General features: G+C 39.1%; 1 protein-coding gene across 1 annotated transcript in view; it reads right to left on the bottom strand.

Moving 5' to 3' along the window:
- The window catches only part of hsd17b4 (hydroxysteroid (17-beta) dehydrogenase 4), a 35,017-nt gene that overhangs the window by 6,063 nt on the left and 12,906 nt on the right, over positions 1 to 16,048 (bottom strand). The window contains exons 12-18 of the mRNA XM_063489213.1: positions 14,196 to 14,308; positions 6,261 to 6,373; positions 5,864 to 5,987; positions 4,457 to 4,508; positions 2,744 to 2,815; positions 477 to 580; positions 284 to 349 (exon numbers count right to left, since the gene is read on the bottom strand). Of these exons, the coding sequence (XP_063345283.1) occupies positions 284 to 349; positions 477 to 580; positions 2,744 to 2,815; positions 4,457 to 4,508; positions 5,864 to 5,987; positions 6,261 to 6,373; positions 14,196 to 14,308 (644 nt within the window). The remainder of the gene's footprint in view (positions 1 to 283; positions 350 to 476; positions 581 to 2,743; positions 2,816 to 4,456; positions 4,509 to 5,863; positions 5,988 to 6,260; positions 6,374 to 14,195; positions 14,309 to 16,048) is intronic.

The raw sequence follows: 16,048 nt of genomic DNA, 5'->3' as shown, positions 1-16,048 counted from the left end.
GGATGAAATTAAATTATCATGAAGGCAATGGAAGAGATACCTAAAATAGGAATATCTTTGAAGTAATACAGTCACAGCCCTTTAAATTGCTTAAGGGATTTAGTTTTAAATTCCTCTTCTTTTTTCCCCTGCATCACACAGTCAGCACACACCCCTCCCCCCTCCCCAAACACTTCTGCCTCTCTGAAAAACTTCACGTTTATTTCAGACCCACACGATATCACCCATATATTATAAACGCAGCTAATTTATTGTGCGGCAAAACCCACACAGACTCACTCACTTGGTCTCTTGTGGTCGAATCAATCACAACAGCATCTGGTGAGCGTTTAGGAGGAGGAACAGGAGGCTGGAGGCAGTAAAAAACAAACACTTTTTTTTTTTAAAAATTGACATGTGATAACTTTTTTTTTTTTTTTTAACATTTTCTTATACGGTCCCTTTTTAGTAAAACAGCTTGTATACAGAAAACTTACTTTGGCTTTCTCAGAGCTTCTCTTTCCTCCGAAGCCTCCAGCGCCGACAACAAACACTGAAAACTGGTTGTAGCACACCAGCTCGTTGCCACTGTAGGTATTCACTGCAGGAAGCACAATTTCTTGCAGTTAATGACAAATATCAGAGCCAGAGAGAACATTCATGTCCTTTTACTTAAGGGAAAGCAAATCCACAATGATCTACTACTACTACTACAACACTTTATGTTAAAGCCCTACATGCAAAATTTTACTTCTGCAATGAATTGCACACAAAAAATAAAATACAACCATTTATTATTTTATAACTCAGTAGTTTAAGTCTTTTCCTCTGCATACAAACACACACACACACACACACACACACACACACACACACTTAGGATTTTCCAAATCTATAAACTATATTGCATACCGTAGATACCTTACAATTAGAAATATTGTTCTTCTTAATTATTTTCGCAGTCTCTCACAGCAGAGAACCACTCCCAGCCCCTACTGTAAAACTCTATGATGCTCCTTTGTCACCAATCATGTAAATAATTGAGGTATTTAGACCTGAAATACAAACTTTTTTTGGAACTGTGTTACATACATTCGAGACATTCATTAATTACACCTTGCTAGAACCAGGTTGGACATTTTTGCCTTCAAAACTGTCTCAATTCTTTGTGGTGTGGATTCAAACATGTGCTGGAAAAATTTACATATGTGTCATATAATAGTATCACAAGGTGCTGCACATCCAAGAGCTGAATCTCCAGCTGGACCACATGCCTAAGACTGTGGAGGCTGTGAAATTATTGACATGTTCAAGAAATCAGTTTTAGATGATGTGAGCTTTGCCACATGCTGCATTATCCTGCTGGAAGCAGACATCAGGAGATGACTACACTCTGGTTATAAAAAGATGGACATGGTCAGCAACAATCCTCAGGTAGGTCAAGTAATTTAAATGTTGCCTAGTTGTTACCAAGTGTGACAAGAAAACATCCCCACACCATTATACTACCACCAGCCTGAACTGATGATACACCCTAGATTGGATTCATGCTTTTATGTTGTTTACATCAAATTCTGATGCAACAATCTGAATGTGGCTAAAGAAATTGACACTTAGACCAGGCAACCTTTTGCTGGTCAATTTTGGTGAACCTGTGCAAGCCTCAGGTTCCTGCTCTTAGCCAGAGTGGCACTCAACACTTTAGTGTTGTGCATTCAGAGATGCTTTTCCACATACCTCAGATTTTAACAAATGGTTCTTTGTGTTAACGTTTCTCTTCCATCAGCTTGAAGCAGTCTGGCCATCATCTGACATCAACAAGACACTTTTGTCCAGATAACTGACACTCCCTGCATAGTTTCTCTTGTGAGATGTGTGGGGAAAAAACAAAACAAAAACAAAAACAAAAAAAACCCCAGCAGATCGATAGATCTGAATGTTCAACTAACGTCCAGCAAAACAGTCCAGGAAGACTTTTTATGTTTTGAAGTGAGATGTCTTTGAGTTTCAGAAAGCTAAACTGATCCCTGTGTAGTACACGATTACTACGCAGTGAGAAATTTATTAAAACATTTAAACAAACATCCCTAGTGTGGCAAAGACACTGAACGACGGTGAACTCAACACACTTACACATATCATTACCTGAAACAATAAACAGACAGGGGTAAAAACAAACCAGCCAGACACAAGCCAGAGCAGGAGGAAGCGCACGAATAACCGCACGGAAGCCGAATGAAGAGGAACAATTAGCAGCTATCAGAAGGAATCAAATCCTCTTCATAGTCGACGCGCTGCCTGATTAATTTAATTAAGTCAATTCAAAACATAACAGGCACAGAGACAAACAAAGCTGTTTGTATGAGACATGACTGTGACAGGCCATCTTACTGAGAAATGACTTTATCCTAACAGAAGCTGACTGGTTTTGTGTGCATGAAGACGTTTCTGTGAAGGCTCCAGGGAACCTTGTGTCCCATGCTATTTGTTTTAAGTTGGATTAATTATAAATCAGTGTTGCTCTAATATCCTCCATCTCTATGGACTTGTCCAACAAAAATAAGAGCCGCTCTCAGTCCCTTATTTCAGTCCCTGCAGACACAGACTGTAAATTAACTTGTGTTAATTCAGCCTTAGAGGCAACTCTCAGGAAGAAACACATTAAAGTGGTAAAAACAAATGAATATGGAAGAAATACTGTATATGATATCACGTGCTTGGCCTATATGGCAAAACAAAAAAAACAAAAACAAAGAAACCTTACCATCCAGGAGGATGACGGCTCCAGATCCTTTATCCAACACGTCTGCTATCGTGGCCTCAGAGGTGAGTTTACCTGAAAATGCATTTTATTTATTTATTTAATTCAAGCCCTCATTAGTTTTAAGTCAAACTATCTGACATAAGGTCATTTAATAATACTTTGTAAACATACAAACCATTTCCCCCAAGTCCTCTAAAAGCCTTGAGACAAATCTCCAAACCTCTGTGTAGCATGTGCTGGATCCTCAATTCTCCAATTACAGATTAGTCAGTCAGAAAGTTAATCTGCAGTAGGTTAATTACTAAAGTCAATTTTCAAGCCAAAACACCAAGACTCACGAGGGTGTGCTACTTCTCCTTGTCTTAAATAATGGATAACTAAATAGAGTTTTGGGTGTTACAACACGGATCAAACCAGAAAAAAAAAAACACCATCTGGTCTCAAATAAATTTTTTATTGATCACTTTGTACAAAGCAAGGACATGTCGGCTACTGTGAGAAACTCCGAGGCATTCATCTTTAAGAAAAAGAAAAACTGTTCTCTGTAATGGTAACGCATGAGGCAGAGCTGGGCTCCTCAGAATCCTATTAGTCCTATTATAGGACACGTGCAAAATGTATCAGTGCTTTTGAGGTAACCTCGGTCATATCAGAGTTTAGATTTCTAGACGCATCATAAAAAAATGAGACTGAAAATACCCATCCATGTAAATACACCTAAACTCGTCCCTTTGCTGTATGTAATGTGTTATGCACTGCAGCGTGACTTAGGCTAAAGTGACACAGAAGGGCTCTAAAAGTGCTTTTAATGAACAGAAATGTTTAAACGTTAAAAGAAATAAATGTTTGGAGTCGATATTCAATTCTAAATCACAACAACAGCCGGCTGCTCCCTCATTTCTCACAGTGGCTGGATCCACATGTTTGATTTGGCACAGATTTTATGCTTCCTGATGCAACACTCCTATTTATCAGGCTTGAGACTGGCAGTGTTAGTACACTAGCTTCTGAGCCCCCAAGGCTGGCTGTGTTTTCTCCCAGTCTAAAACCAGGGATCTTGCTTGTGAAAAGCAAATGTGTCAACCAGTACACCATGGAGCCACAAGGAAGCGCTCTATAAAATATTTTAGTTATAATCTCAGTAAGTTCATTTTTTCAGTCTTTTATTGATTCAGTGAACAGATTGACACGTTTTGTTTTCACGTTTCATGAAGTTTTTAACCAAACTTTGTAGATTCCATGTCTGGACAACCTTGAGCTTTGTTTGTGTGTTTTACATCAAACAAACATTTGTAGGCATGGCCAAAATAATTGAATCTAATATTTTGTAATGATACTGTAACAACTGTAAAAGCTACAGAATGGACACATCTGGCCTACGGCAAAATGCTTCACATGATCAGAAATGCCAAGTTATAAAAAAACAAAAAAAACAACCCTACACAACTTTCACGCTCTGTCTCTTATGCGCTTTCAGCTACAAACATGCTCCCAACCCTCGGCAGGTCAAAGCTCCACGCCGCTGCCAGCTTTGAGAGCTGCAAGCCAGCTGCAAGGACAGAGAGCCCGCCATCGCAGCTGTGAGCAAGTCCTGCAAGAAGGCAGCAGCGGCAGCTGCCAGAGTCAGCAGCTGTAAACAAGCTGCTTCATCTCCCAGAATTTCTCCAGCAATAAAAAAAAATGTTTTCTGCAGAATTATCAGAGAGAAAATACCTGAAGTTGGCAGAGGTTTGTAAAGCTCCAAGTACTGCTCTCCATGCAACACCTAAAAAACAAACAAGCAAAAAAGAAAAATGAATATAGCAGTTGTGACATATAATTATAAAAGTCATAAAGCCTCAGTTACTGTTTTAAGCAAGACTTTGTAAAATGTTATAACAGGGGTGTTTTTTCCCCCCCCCTCTCTTTAATGCCAGCTTGTGCTTCCTCGTATTTCCTCTCCTCCCAATACTCAGAAACTGTCACTCCCCCCGCCCCCTCACTCTGCCATGATCTTTTAAATCCATGAATTTGCCTTGAGGAAACTTAGAGAGGAAGCTTCTGGAGGAACTAAGAGCTTTTATAATCAAGTGGCGTGATGCATAAACTCCTCACCTCCGTGTGACAGTTGATTCTTACAGTGCATACTTTGTAGTGTTTGTGCATATGGATCAACAGATAATAAAACAGAACACAGTCAGACGGCGAGATGCAAACAATGTGCCATCACCCCGGGTGTGACAACACATTTGAATATATGGGATAACTTAACACTAATGTGTTTTAGCGTCTCACAAAGCGGCAGTTTGTTTTTAAAACATACACACATTTGTCGACAGCTATGTGGTGCGTTATTGTGCAAACAATGCAAAGAAAGAACAAACGCCAGTGAGTGGTGCTGCTAATAGGACGAAGATGATAAATCATCAGCTCCATTAACAAAGCTACAAATCTAAATATATAAAAGGCCAGGTGATTAAGCTGTTTGGCACATCACAACTAACTGGCATCGCTTAAGACTGATGTTGGGGTGTTAAGCATTTCTCATTCAGCAGCTCTGGCTTATCCGTCCTTGTATCGCTCCCTCACGTTCTCGCTGCAAAGACGCGACAAAGAGATGCAAGCGTAACTGCCGATGTGATGCATTAGCATAATTAAAAGCATCCCGTACGATATGAACATGTACGTACAACAACAACAACAACAACAACAACAACAACAACAACAACAACAACAACAACAACAACAACAACAACAACAACAACAACAACAACAACAACAACAACAACAACAACAACAACAACAACAACAACAACAACAACAACAACAACAACAACAACAACAACAACAACAACAACAACAACAACAACAACAACAACAACAACAACAACAACAACAACAACAACAACAACAACAACAACAACAACAACAACAACAACAACAACAACAACAACAACAACAACAACAACAACAACAACAACAACAACAACAACAACAACAACAACAACAACAACAACAACAACAACAACAACAACAACAACAACAACAACAACAACAACAACAACAACAAAAAAAGTCAAACTCAGCTGCACACAAGGACAAATACAGACACGGCAGACATCAACATGCACGTTCTCTAACCTGGGTAAAATCTATGTTGAGTCCAGGGACTGAGCTCAGACCACCACCCATCATAGCTGCCTGGGAGGGAATGACCCCGAAGGTGGGGAGGCAGCTGAAGTCCGGATGGCCTTCATACAGGAACCTACATTAAAATGCAAGTGTTAGTGCTCAGTGAAACAGCATACCTCTGTAGGAATAGGTTGCTGACAGATAAAAATAACAGCACAGATGGCTGCACAGGCGTTTCAGCGTGGATGGAATCCAGCGCATTTTTCCCCCCCTCCATGCAGGTCAAGGTAAAAGTAATGATTGAAGCCATGATTAGCATTATTTTCTGTCTAATTTCATGTAATTTGCCTTTTTACAACTACTGAGGAAACTACAGTCAATAACACAAACACATGCAGAATCACACCTCAGATGGTCTGGGTCCTTGGTGGACATGCCGACACCCAGCGCATACAGGATACACTGGGTATGGTTGAAGCTGAAAGTGGTTGGAGGAAGTTTTTGTCCCACTGCTTTAGTCTGAGAAGAGAAAGAAGAGAAAACAGAAAGGGGATTTAAAAAAAAGAAAAAAAAAAAGATTTTCAATTTTTTTGTAGTTTATTGCACTTTTTTGCAATTTATGTAGTTACTATGGACTTAATACATACATATTATTAAACTTTTGGCTAGAACGGTTGTATTGATGTATAGCAACTTGAAATGCTCCCACAAATGGCACTACAGCATGTAAAATGTAAAGATAAACTCTGGCGGACTTGGTTCTATGGTAGGTCTTAAAGGGTTAAATAGCCTGTGCAAATATATTAATGTTGTCTTCTCACTATACATACTCTTAACTTTATGCAAGAGAAAATAAAGTATAAAAAAAATGATATTTTTCGCAAAGAAACTCCGTCTTGTGGTTTTGCGACATGGTACTGCTTTACGTGCACCCGGATTTGCGACATGCTTTATGGTAACTCAAAACAACTGCACCCTCTCCACTCGCTGTTTACAGACTGCATACTTTCCAGATGACCACAGGTCAGGTGGTATATCGTGATATATATCGTTATCGTGATATAAAATAATTCATATCGTGATAAATATTTTTTCCATATCGCCCAGCACTACTGAGGAGTAGGTAAAATGCCGGCTTATGAGAAGATCTGTTGCTGCGCTTCAGGTGCCGGTGATAAATCTTTAAATGCACCCCTCCCTCTTTCAAAAATTTATTCAATCTGACAACAATTAGGCTGCAGACATCCAGTGTAAACAAGTGAGTGCATATCTTCCAAAGTTAGAAGGAAATTTGTTAGAAAGACTCTTTTTGTTATCACCCTCCGCTGTTGTTAAGCAGTGAGTCGCTGTCTAGAGTAACACAAAGAAATTTTACAGTTAATCGTTACTATGGATCGTTTCCTCTTCGCTCATCTGACTCTGACTTGATTAGATTTAATCACCCATCACATTACAAGCGCATTAAAGAGTTTATCATCAGGTCTGAAAAAGAGGTGTCCACACCAACGCCTGACTGCTGTCTTAAAAGATTTTGCTGAACTTATTCTTTAATATACAAGAACCATGTAGAAAACAAAAGTATGCATGACTGCTAATAAAATATTATAAAAGGAGACCGTATCAGAAGATATAAAAAGATTCTCCCCAGATGATCACATATTTGATTTGGCTGTGATCTGTGAGGGAGGTAGTTTGAGGACTCGTGGGACCTCAGAGTTGAAAGGAATCAGCAGTTCAGAAATGCACTCCTGTGTCACACCAGGCAGAGCTTTGTGAGCGATCAGCACAATCAGTCCAAAACAATCCCGGTCTTGAATGGTGGCCAGTGCAGGGAGGCCAGAAATTGAGCCATGTTAAATTTGTGCTTGCACTTCTCTTAACGAGCAGCCAGAAAATGGACTGAAACTCCTGAACACGCCATCGCAGTAATCGAGTGTTAATGACAAAGTCACTTTTAAAGGCCTCAGCGGTATTGTAAATATTTTAAAGCCCTCGTTAATCCCTGGCTGAGGTTGGTAGGAGGTTGTTACTGGTAGAAGTTTTATGAATATAGCATATCTGAATAATTTTCTGTGGCCTGACTGAAACTCATCATGAAACCACCAAAAGAAGAAATATCTTTTGAAAGAATGATGGTGCAAAAAATAATTTTTTCAGAATTTTAAGGCCTTGATAAAAATGCCATTTCTCAATCCCAGAAACTGAGGTCTGATTAAATAAATATTTTATTTGTCAGCATAATATTGTCAAATTTAAATATGCTTGACTGCATCCTATAAACTCAAAACTGCTTAAAAAATGTATTTTTAACTGAAGGACAAAACATATTCCAGGAAAAGCATGAAGGTCCTCGGGGTTCTCAGAAGCAGCTCTTGCTCTGCTTTCTGTGTAATATGAATGTTGTTTATCATTGTACTGAAGCACTAGTATGCGACACATAAGAGCACAAACTGTATTAAGTGTCTGACTCAAACAGAGCAGGAAAGGCGGTGAAACTGTCCCGCTGACTCCTTCATGTTAGCGAGTATTATTAAGACATACAAGAAATCCAGTTAAAGCACACTATAAATATACATCTCTGGCAACATTACAGTCACAGCAGTACTGCAGTTACTCATTTGTCATGTTTACAGCCACTGTGCTGTAAATATGACAGCTATTGTTTGAAACAATATTGCTTGGCAGAATGGTGCAATTCACACTCTGCATAATATCACCTCTCAGCTGATCGAAAGACATCATAAAACCTGGCTTTTGGAGAGCAGTTTTTAATTAAAACTGCATTTAAATGCAGATGTGGGGAATAGTGCGTTTTCAGACCCATTCCAGCTTCCCAGTACTTGGGAATATTAGTAGTGCCTGCTCTCCTGCATGCACACGGCGAGATTAAAGCTACAGTTGAGGAGCGGGGATAAAAAGCAGTAGTGGCTTGTGTAGGAGTAAGTCAAGTTAGTCAGTTACTTGAGTGAGATGATATGGGAGAGGGGAAAAAAAAAAAAAAGGTTTAAAGCAAAACCGATTTCGGTTTTAGGACAGCTTTATTATCCTGTCCCTCTTCACTCATTTACTGTCTGCTCCACACTGCAGATCTATGTTTTTGTTTCTCTTCTTTCCATCTATTATTCAGGGTACAAATATGTGACTTCAAATTAAGCTTGCTGATATTTTGCCACTTTTTCCTCATATATTAATTATTGCTTTTCCCATGAAGAGTCAGACTGGTGATAAAATTTTAATTGTTACTCAGTTAGCTGATCAAAACACTTATATATACACACACACACACACACACACACACACACACACACACACACACACAGTACTCTGTTAATTCTGTTTGAAAAATCCATAACAACTGTTTCACCTCCACCTGAAACTGATGCACATTTTAATCATTTGTACTCCTTATATTAAAACTATAGTTGCCAATTTCTGATAAAGTACACCAACCTAAAACTAAAGGAGTACTTTCAGTTGCTTCATTACTGCCCAAGCAGTTATCAGCAGATGGATCCACATATTTGGGTTGGCACAGACTTTTCACTCTTCCTGGCACAATCCTCACATTTATCCCAGATTGGGACTGGCACTACGAGTTCACTACCTTGTGACAGGTTTTTTTTTTCCTTCCCCTACACTTGGCTATTTATGTATTAAAGGAGAAGGAGGATAATGTGATCATCCCAGGCACACAACTGCTGTTGTCTCAAGAGGAGAGGATTTAAAACAAGAGTATGAATGTAACTAAGACTGTATTAATTCTGAATGGCAGCCATGAAATATGAATATGAATGTATGAAATAATATGAAATACCTAGATATCCACCTTGCATGTGGAGAGAGGTCAATAAATACCAAGAAAGTCACGTGTGTGCCTTGGGTGACACATGCACCCAGCAATCATCAAAATTCCTACAATAACTCTGGCGGTCAACCAGAATTCATAGACCCTTAGTTACAGTTTTAACTGTTTCATTCCATTGTTCCTGACTGCAAGAGACGGCATGAAATACCTGGATGACTCATACCCGCAAAGTCAGAGGGGATCTCCACTCACGACAAGCTCAGACTGCAGGGAAAAGGGGGGGCAGCCATATTACCCCTGTAGAAGCAGGCAAAGAAGGAAGCCCAAGCTACAGCGGCACAGAATTTGGAAACCCCAAAGTCTTTATGCTTCTGAAGTGGTATCAACAACCCAGTGTGAAAGGCACATCCCATCCTGAGCCCATAACGGACAAAGAATGCATCCTTCTTATAGAACTCAGCACTCGTGCCAATCTACAATCTTACAGCCTGAAAAGGGCAAAGTTGACATTAGAACACAGCTCCTCTGTCCCCTCTCTGAGTACCAAAGGCAGACAAAATAATAGGTATGACAGGTGGACAGCATTCTGGAAAGAAAAGAAGTGTTGAGCAACAAAGTAATCCCACGGCCATTAGGATGACAACACAAACAGTCCATGGCAGCAGACAGGACATGAAGTTCAGTTACATGCTTTGTTGATGCAACAGTGAGAAGAAAGGCAGTCTTACCAGATAACCATCTCTGGTAACTCCCCTCGAGGGGTTCAAAGGATGGAGAAGACGAAGCTTCCAGAGCGATTGTATTTACCATGAAGGAAGTGACAGCATGTTGTGGCCAAAGGCAAAGAGCACCATTCAGAAAATGACCCACCAGAGGATGACACCCAACATAACAATTATCCACCACAACATGATGGGCTGAGACAGGCGCGACATACACTTTGATAGTTAAGACTGAGAGCCGGTGGTTCAGTAACATTTGGAAATACAAGCTTAGAGCATTGCTAAGGGACCACATGTTGATCTTTACATCAGCTGGAAATGAGCTTTCACCTATTGGTGATACAATACCCTAACTAATGATGCCCAATTAATTAATATGGTCTGGTCCCGAGTTTCCTCACAAGAACTCAAAGGTTTGCCCAGCTCTTCAATGGCCATACATATAGATGAAGGAGATCTGGGTGTGGAAGAAAAAACACACCCCTGCAGCTGAGATAGGACATCAAAACTCAGTGGGATCACTGGGAACCAATCCCTCCCTGGTCAGTATGCATCCCTCTATCCTGTGAAGTGCATGAGCAAAGGAAGCAAGAGAAGACATACAGCAGGCAATCTGGCCAGGAGTGTGCCAGTGTGTGCTCTGGTAGCCTAGTTGGTTTTAAGGGAGAGAAGAACAGTAGATTGCTTTGGAAATGTTGAGACACCAAACAGGTTGACTGTCACACTGCCATATATCCTTTCACTGGGACAGGGCTTCTAGCAGCATGCCTGCAGCCTCATTGTGCACACCTGTTAAAAAGCCAGATACCTCATCAGGTTGCTTGCACCACTCAGCTCACATATGTAATTTTAACGGCATTATGTCTTTATCCCTGTGCATGTGTGCAATGAATATCCAGTTACTTCATACAGTCTCTTGCAGTCAGGTAGAATGAAACAGAACAGGGCTGCACTATGGACTAGTATAAGATAACTAAAGACTATTGAGTTTTGAATAAGGCCAGCCTACTTTAGTAAGAAGTGCAAGAACAAAAATATATGGCTCACACAATAAACATAATAAATACATTTCAATATGATCGAGTTCCATTTCTGTCTGTTTTATGGAAGTGTTAGAAAGATTAACCTTGAAACCTGGAGTTTGAATTGCATTATGAAAAAAGGTGCTTTCTTCTCTTTTTCACCCCATTTAGAAAACAACATAGAAACACCTCTCTGTATGAACCAAGACATTTCAATGACACTATCATAATTACTATTGTTGAATGAACATGGCACTAAACTAGAATAAAAACCTATATTTTAACCTTGCTATGCCTCTGGTATATTGCTTCGCCTACATAAATGTTACAACAAATAATATTTTGGGCTATCAGACCTGTATACAGATTGAGCTCCATGGCATGCCAGCAATACAGAAGCAGCACAGCTGATAACTTAAGCAGTGTGTGTACCTCTTAGCATGACAAGGACAAAGGCACAAATGCAACTAGCAGAGCATGTGTGGGCAGAACTACACACAGACACACACGTCAGCTGAGGACACGATTGTGATGTTTGTCTTGAGGCTACAGTGTGACTCTGTTCCAAATCTCCTAACCAGGGAGCCACAAAAGCTCAGAGAGCCACAGCAGAGAGGACAGTGATACACAAGAGTGAGTATACCTCATTTCACATTTAGGCATTGAATCATGATATTATTGAACCTGGCTAGTAAGTGCTGTTAATGTCTCACAGGATTTAAAAGAACAGTTTGCAAAAAAAGGTAATTTTGAGAAGGCAAATCAATAAAACACCAAGAAACAAAATGTGCACCGATGTGAAAGTACAGTTTAACACAGAGCAGATTTTAGTTTTGTTTCAACCATAAGACACAGCGGAAGAAACAATTATTTAACCAAGGCAGCTAGTAATACTGACATTATCTTTGACTTGTACTGGGTGAAAGTATGAATATACACTAGACAGGCCTGTTGCAGGCCTATTTATCTTATTTCATTCTTATGGATGAAAGTTTTGTTGTTGTTGGTTAACATAGTTTTGAAATCTTGTTTTTTATAAAACATTTTGAGTTTTATGTGTAATTTCTACATGAATCCATTGTGGCCATTTACTGAAAACCCCAAATATTGTCCAGAAATGTATAGGCATGCATTTGGTGTACACTGTAACCACTGAACCATTAAAACACCCTCACTGTGCATAATCCGGCACCTAATAATATTTTTAAGCAATGCATTACCCTAACCAATGCACATTTCACACTCCACTGAATTGTGTTCATTCCTTCTTTCTTCTACATGTGGCAATTCAGATACATGGTTAATTAGCCATTTTATCAGGCAACCACAACACAATTCAAAATAAGTTTCTAAATATTTGTGCAAAAAGAGAATTCGGTTTGAGTAGCAGTTTGGACATCTGTTGGGCAGTTTAACTACTGCATACTACACGCAGCTCAATACAAGCTCAATTTGGCCGTTTATGTGGAGAACCATGCCAGGATGCGGCACTACTTGTAGCTTGATGTTTTATTTAGGAACTCAGCCATGTTTGAGCTGTAACAAGTTCCCTTTTCTGAGCTTTACAGGAAAAACAGTAAAGTAAGATATCCAGGGATTCATCGCTGCTCTGTGGCGCTCCAACAGCTTAGGTACTTTACATTTTAAAAGCTAGTCTGAGCAGGCCCTTGTCTGGTACCATCCAATATTTACAGGTGACATCCAAGTATACATGCATGTCGTAGGAGCAGTTTCTGAGAGGTTTAAATTTAGTTGGGAACAATAATAATGTGTTGACATTAGAAAGTCATGATTTGCCATGTTTGAAACACGGTCTACAGCTGCATGTGTCATTATGACCCAGCTATATCAGAGAGTAGAACAGTCTCAGTAGGAAGAATGATAGAAATTAAATGAAGAAGACAAAACAGATAAATGAGTAACATTGATGGCAATAAGGTTAAGAACTGCAGAAGCCAGGAAACAGTGGAAGACTTTAAAAATCTTGTATGTCTGTTTGCAAGATTTTATAAAGGTAACTCTGTTTTTTTACATGATAAAAAAGTAAAGCATGAATGGCTATCAGGGACACACAGCCTAAGATTTCTTTATTCATGTTTCCTAAATGCATCCCAGATGCATTAGATAATAAAGTCCTGATGTTTTTCAATTAAAAGCTATGTCTACAGTTATCTAAACTGTTCCAGATATATCTCCTGAAGTTACAATACTAACCAGCTAGCTCAAATGTTATAATGCTACTCTGTACCTGAAGATGCAACTGTTCCACACCCTGATCCCTTTCAGGCATTGATACCATGTCATGGACAAATTGCTACCATACGAGTATGAAAGTCCTTCGATTTATAGTCAGATGCTAGGGTAGATGCCCTAGATGCTTGGGCAAAGCCTTCAAAACATCAATCCACAAATCAGTTAGACCTGTCACAGTAGCTACTTCCACTTTTACTAATATACACTGGCTCTGTATTAAACACATGCAGTGATCCCCTCCAGACAAAGACATGCGTTTTGCAAACCATTTAATAAACAGCTGCTCTGAGTTTTTGTTTACGTCTGACTGATATCTGACATCCACCTTTGAGGTTTCTCATGTTCCACATTTCATATAACACACAGGAGCCAAGAGACAGCAGTTAGGACTCTTGTAAATACAGATTTTAAACTAAACTTTATGATTTAGTTCTATATCAACATTATATCAATATTGAACTAAAGAAGAAAAAAAAAAAGCAAGAAAAAAAAAAAAGCAAGAAAACTACATTACTACTACATTAACAGATTTTACTTACAGGATAAATCCCTGATCCCGAGCCTGCAGAGGCTGCAGCTGCTGCTGGATTCACACCAACATCACCCTGCGATTCCACTTGAGACAGCACACTCACCATTGACTGCAGAGACTCTAAATAAATGTGAGAGCGATACATGCTGTTAGCCAACCAAGATAATCATGTTACTTCTCAGCAAGATGAATTTATTCCTCAGCAATAGTCAAAGAGTTTTATTTTCATTTGGAAATAAACACAGCATGAGTGAAGTGTTGAAACTGGCTCTCTTATATGAGTAGAAATCAACAATTGCTACAGAAGAGGAAACTACCCGTCTTAAAGGAAAACCAACGACATTTGTAAAACAACTGTGTGAGGTTTGTTTTATCTATGCGAACAATAACTTACACAGATTGTTTTTATTGTGCCACTAATTTAGACGCTGCACTTAGCTTAATATATTGTAAAGGCATGACAATAATAATTAGTCTTCTTGTGTAGCTCTTGGTAATATAACGAATAAGCATCAACATAATCATCTGCTAAATGTCAAATGTTTCATTAAGCATATTGTGTAGAGTGGGGTGCGGTTTTTACAACTCGGCTAATGAAGGAGGTTAGTTCAGGGAGCAGTTTTATATAGCAGCATGCTGGAACCTGGACACGGGCACGCACGTACACGTACGCACGCCCCCCCCCCCCCCCCCCCCAAGCTGTGCAGCAAGTCTAAGAAGTATCTTGAGTGTGTTTCACCATGCCGGGCAGTCTCCAGCTGAGTACACAGTTTGCATGCATGTGTGTTGCAAACAGAAGAAAGACTGTTGCCTCCCCCCAACTCCTTCTGCACCGCTTGTTTTTTCCCCTCCCCCCCTCCCCATCATGCTGGATTTGACCAAATACTCATCATCTAGGTACTGCATGCCATTTCAGATTTATTACATATTAGAATTTGCTCCACATAAATTATATATAGTTTGTGTATACAGCCAAATATAATGATGTTTTTTTAAACCAAATAGTTATAAACAAATGGCATCTATTCAAGTTTCACTAATTCAATATAAGACAAACCATTAACAGATAAAAAAAAATCTGTATTGCAGAAATTAAACGGTTAAACTGTAATCAATGTTAAATAACGACCAATGAAAATATGGGTGTTTTCAATCTAAAATCATGATAACAGCTCCTTAGAGATGCAAAATGTGTTTAAAAAAAAAAAAAAAAAAAAAAAATTATCACAGTTTGATAGTCTTTGGGGTTCATTTGAGGGAAGCAATCAGCCAGATAATCTAAATTACAGCAACACATCTGCAGGAATAAGGTTAATGTTCGCTCTACAGATGCATCCACACGTCACCTTCCAGGTCATATCGGCTCTAAATAAACATTATATCTTTCTTAATATAATGCAAAAAGTCTCCATCTATAAGCCCGAAGGAACATCTTAGTCCCCTGGAGGTTTGTATATTATGACATAATCAGTATACACCTTACCAATGAGCTAAAATGACCAGTTTTCTAGTGTTTATGCAACTATAATACTTTATAAAACCATTGTATCATTGTAATGGCATGACAATAACATTAATCTATATCTACAAAAGGTTGAATTATGCATGACATACTATGTGATCACGTCGCCTAGCAACAACCAAACAGACTACAACAACATTTATATAATTGAGCAGGACCTGAGCATTGCAGGAGACCTACAATTACTGTAATTACTATAGTTAATTACATTTTCTACGTGTGATTAAATATCAGTATGAGCAGATGAAATAATACAGCAGCATGGGCATGTAGTAGTAGGTTCAGCTCTTTAGCATTTATTGTTTAACTGTTAAAAGGCTGCAAAACAGGAATTTGGT

The sequence above is a fragment of the Pelmatolapia mariae genome, linkage group LG12 (assembly GCF_036321145.2).
Source record: "Pelmatolapia mariae isolate MD_Pm_ZW linkage group LG12, Pm_UMD_F_2, whole genome shotgun sequence".
Classification (NCBI taxonomy): Eukaryota; Metazoa; Chordata; class Actinopteri; order Cichliformes; family Cichlidae; genus Pelmatolapia; species Pelmatolapia mariae.
This window is presented reverse-complemented; position numbering and strand designations above follow the sequence as displayed.